This window comes from Borostomias antarcticus (assembly GCF_949987555.1).
Source record: "Borostomias antarcticus genome assembly, chromosome: 5".
Classification (NCBI taxonomy): Eukaryota; Metazoa; Chordata; class Actinopteri; order Stomiiformes; family Stomiidae; genus Borostomias; species Borostomias antarcticus.
In genome coordinates this window covers 7,124,897-7,129,611 of record NC_140238.1, presented here as the reverse complement: position 1 = coordinate 7,129,611, position 4,715 = coordinate 7,124,897, and the positions used below count along the sequence as shown (strand labels likewise).

General features: G+C 48.0%; 1 protein-coding gene across 1 annotated transcript; it reads right to left on the bottom strand.

Annotated features, from left to right (window-relative positions):
- Positions 1 to 1,893: 1,893 nt before the first annotated feature.
- LOC311308825 (photoreceptor outer segment membrane glycoprotein 2-like) lies at positions 1,894 to 3,931 on the bottom strand (the record flags this gene model as incomplete). The annotated part of the gene is made up of 3 exons (XM_084437887.1): positions 1,894 to 2,160; positions 2,675 to 2,921; positions 3,351 to 3,931. 3 exons carry the CDS (start codon positions 3,929 to 3,931, stop codon positions 1,894 to 1,896), a joined length of 1,095 nt encoding a protein of 364 aa, XP_084294013.1.
- Positions 3,932 to 4,715: the final 784 nt, after the last annotated feature.

Below are 4,715 nucleotides of genomic sequence, written 5' to 3'. Positions count from 1 at the left end.
TATTATCTACAGTAGATGACCAGCTCCTGTTTCCTCTATCATGCTCTATACGAGTTAGAATACCATTTCTCTTTAATGGTGTCCATTCCCCACTCATTGATGAGGAACCAATCACAAGGGATCGTATGATGCGAAAGAGACCGTTGTAGCGACATGTTACAGAAAGAGAATATCCAGTTACTATACATAGATATTAATGAATGGCTACCGTAGTGCTGTATTCTAGTGTGAATCCTATTTTCCTACCGTTCCCCCTTAGCTTCTCTCGCTCAGCAGGATGAGTGCTCAGTCATGTAATCAGCCCCTGGCTACCAGGACTAGTCTGACTGGCCAATGACCTGCTCTGGGAGCAGGCTGCTGATGGCGGCTGAGGAACACACTACTATGATGAATAGCACGTGCTAAAATCACCACCTCATTTAATGTCATTGTGAAATAATAATAGTAATACATTGGATTTAAAAGTGCCTCGTAAGCTTCACTCATGTCCTGTGCTGCGCTGCTTTGACAGAGAGAGACGCCACACTGGACTCTTGCCAGGAAGGAGGAGCTACTGTAGTAGCTTGTAGTTCTCAGTAGAAATTTGTAGTTCTCAGCGCGTCAGAGCGATCTTTAAATCCTTTTTCCCTTTGTCCCTGTGTTCTAGTAATAATATGTGTGTATGCTGACTGGCTGGAGCTGAGCTGAGACGTGGAGGTGAATCCCATTAGCTCTCAGATTATGGGCCGTCATTAACATTGGAGGGTCTCAAGGACCACCTCCTACAGTCCCCAATCCCGGGCAGGACCAATCCCTATAATACACTCACTGACTTTCAATAAGAACACTGTTTTATTGTGCACTTTAACAATTCACAGCATGAAAGGAAAATGGACATACTGTACACATTTGATGATCAAGTGTTGCACATCAGAGTACAAAGATAGCACCTGTGATGGTGACTTAAGTGATGGAACCTTATTCTCAGTCTACACACTTCCGTAGGAGGCAGTCCCTTAAATGTCTGATAGCAGTCATATTCCCACTTAATGATACAGGAATGATCTTGTGTTTGAAAAAAAGATCGAAAGGTTCATAATGGTCTTATAGTATAGTTATTATGGCAATTATTTTCTCACCGACAGCACTGAACTACACCCGCAATAGGCTTCCCACAGCCTCCTTAAGTCACAAAACGATGTACCTTGTCCCAGATCAATGTGTTAAAGGCTTGATTATGATTACTCTGTCACTTACAATCTCACAACATACAATCTGCAGTGCACTGGTCTACAGTGCTCGATGAAATAGGGGATGTCTACAGAGAATAAAACAGGACAGAGCTAGTTTTGTTTTCATTTTTTTTAATCACTAAGGGGCATTATTTCCCATTTATCCCCTTCTACCTATATTCAGTGGTGTTCACGTTCACAGTGGTCCTTACAGTTTAGATTACGGTGTCTGTAGGCGATACAGTCTGGCTGAGGCACATAACATGTATTTTACTGTTCTGTTGACTTTGATTTGCAGTAATGGAAATAGAAAAATATCATCTTGTTGGAGATGTTGAATTATTGTATTGGCTTGAATAAACATGGCCTCTGTGGCTGATTACAGTAAATGTGTAGTAGATACAGTACTGTTTGGCTTTCACTCTTAAACCAGTTGCTAATTCTTATCTGAAATTGATTATCCTACATTCTATTCTATCATTCTTTATCTTGATCTCCTGGGCTAAAACAGTTTGTTATTTTAATTTGTCCAATCTGCTCTCATGGACATAACTCATCTTAAAATCCTGGCCAGTCACAAGAGTCCAAGACCCGCGTGAAGCGTCCTTTCCACAGGGTTTTGTTTACAGTAGCCATGTTTGTTATTGTCACTAGGACCCCTGGAGAGGTGCTAGGGCAGAGGTCAACTGGCAATGGGTATCTGCTTTGGTCGCACACTGTCTGGTCCGTAGTGGGCTGTGGAGGGGACGTCTATGTTGGGGTCTCCGTTGTTGGCCGTGTCGATCTGGTTGCACTTGCCCAGGTTCTTGATGATGTTGAAGTTGGAGCGGGCCGTCTCCGCGAAGCTGTTCTCCAGGAGCCAGCCATCGGACTCGGAGTCTGGGTCCCCCTGCCTCAACACGTTCTCCAGGGAGGTCTGGAGGTAGCGCACCCCGGTCAGCACCGAGAGCTACGGGTTAGAGACGACGACACGGTCACTTGTTTACTGTAAATCAACTCATAGTTCACAAACTATTTATGATGTAATATATGTATGTGGTCAAAGCAACTGTAGGTATTTTTGGGATTGTCACATATGACCCAGCAGAGAGAGGACAAAGGGTGTGTCCACGAAGAAAGCTGCATGGATCACCCGGGGCTAATGTTACACTAGAGATTTAGTAAGGGATTAGGCAGCATGCAAAGTGAATGAACAAACGACTAATCACAGCGCAGAAGTAGAGAGGGTGTGGGTCTGGGTCCAGGGGGCAACATACAATTCCACTTCCTGTCGGAATAAATTTCCTCACAGACTTATGTCCTACTGCAGCTACACACAGATCAGACCATCATTAATCCGTTTCCATCAAGAGCTAGATCACCTTTGCAGAGATCATAATAGAAACGCGACCGTTATCGGACCGTAGAAACGCAACCGTTATTAGACACACAAAGACACTTCCTGGCACGGCATGACCTCTGACCTCAAATAGCCAGATGATGAGCACGGTGAGTCCGATGGACTGCAGGATGTGTGTGTAGTACTCCAGCAGTGCATGGCGGCAGCCCTTCATCCACAGGTTGAGCTCCTCTGCCTGGTACTCGTAGTTGAAGTGGGCGGAGTTGTTGGTGATCTGGTGCTGGATGCAGGGCCGCGGGGAGTTGACGTTGCAGCAGCTGAAGGGGACGCCGTCCATCAGGTACTTCCCCTCCACGTTGCTCCTCAGTCGGCTGGAGGGGGGGGGGGGGGGGGGGGGGGGTGACAAGGAGGGGAGATGTTACTGTGGGATACCCCAGTCTCTGGGTCGGAGAGCGCGACGGTTACGGTGACTGTAAATGGACGTCTTTTCTTGAATATCTAGTCTACGCACGGACTGAGGAGCCCAGCGATGACAGCAAGGCGCTCTGTATGAACCTACCATGTAGTATACTGTAGGACATCCTATCAATCTTTACTTACTCCATCACCTCTCTTTATGGCTGAAACATGTATACTGTAGGACATCCTATCAATCTTTACTTACTCCATCACCTCCCTTTATGACTGGACCATGTATACTGTAGGACATACTATCAATCTTATCTTACTCCAGCACCTCCCTGTGGGACATGACCAGTAGACCTGACCATGTACTGTATGTAGGACATGTCTTTACTTACTCCACCACCTCCCTGTGGGACATGTCCAGGTAACGGCTGCTGACCCACTGAATCTGGAACCAGTCCCTGAAGCCGGTGTTGCCGCAGCACTGGAACTGGATCTGCAGCAGGTCCACGGTGCGCTTCAGGAAGCACCGCCCCGGCGTGTCCGTGTCCTTATAGAACCTCATGGCGTCCCTGAGCCCCTGGGTCAGCGAGTCCTCCAGCTCGCTGTGCATGCTGTAGCACATGAGCGCCCCCACCAGGACGGAGAAGGTGAAGAAGAAGGTGCAGATGATGTAGGGCAGCATCACCAGCTTCCAGCGCAGGAACTTGGTGGTGTCCACGCAGTCGTAGCAGATCTTCCCGCCCAGGAAGTTGATGCCGCAGGCGATAAGGCCCACGGCGATCAGCATGTTGGGGACGTAGTGGATGTCCCTCTCGGCCATCAGCTCCCAGCGCTTGTTGATCTCCACCTTCAGGAAGAGGCCCAGGCAGAACAGGATGAGGCCCGTCACCACCGAGACCCAGTTCAGAATCCACAGCACCTGGGCGAGCTTGTCCCTCTTGTTTTTGGTGAACTTCACCCGCAGGACGGCCATCTTAGATCGGTCGTGTCGTTTGGGGTCAGGGTGGGGGGTGGAGGGAGGGGGGTGTAGGGATCTATCTCTTATGGGGGACTTAGGAAGGGGGGGAGGTTACGGATGGGAGCACTCTGAAGGTCCTCACATAAGCAGCTTAGTTATGATCAATATCCGGACCACATGCATTCCATTTACAGGTGTCGGCAAGGCCTGAGAAATGAAAATGGAATGACGATCAATATCCAATATAACATAAGCACACTGAATGCGTGCCTACACGATGTTCTCTGAAGTGCTGTATTTAAAGTAAATTGGCTCTTTGCTGACAGATATGAAGCATGACATATAATCAGATCCAGTGCAGTTGAATCCAAGAGCATAACACTTTGATGCAGCAATTATCGGTCTGACATTCGATATCAGACACAAAGACCTATTCTAGGAAGATAAAACGATAAAAAAAAAACTCAGCATACAGGATGAAGCAACAATTATTTCTAATAGGTTATTTACACAACACCTGAGGATTCCCATTCAATAGCAGTGCCCTGAGGACCTTCACCTGCACTCACGGACAGACAAACAGACAGAGGTCCTTTTAGGTGCTTTAGCTGAGTGCACAGCAGAGCCAGGTCTTCCCTGCAGACTAGGAACAGGGGGAGTCGACCAACCTCACCTACCTCAGTGTGGGGTAGCGTTCACATGGTCGGTCCTACACCCCTCCGGCCTGTGCTTAGGGGTTGGTCTTCCCCTCTATGGACAGACATCCTCTCGGCCCTCAGGCTGGCTGAAGGGACACCGG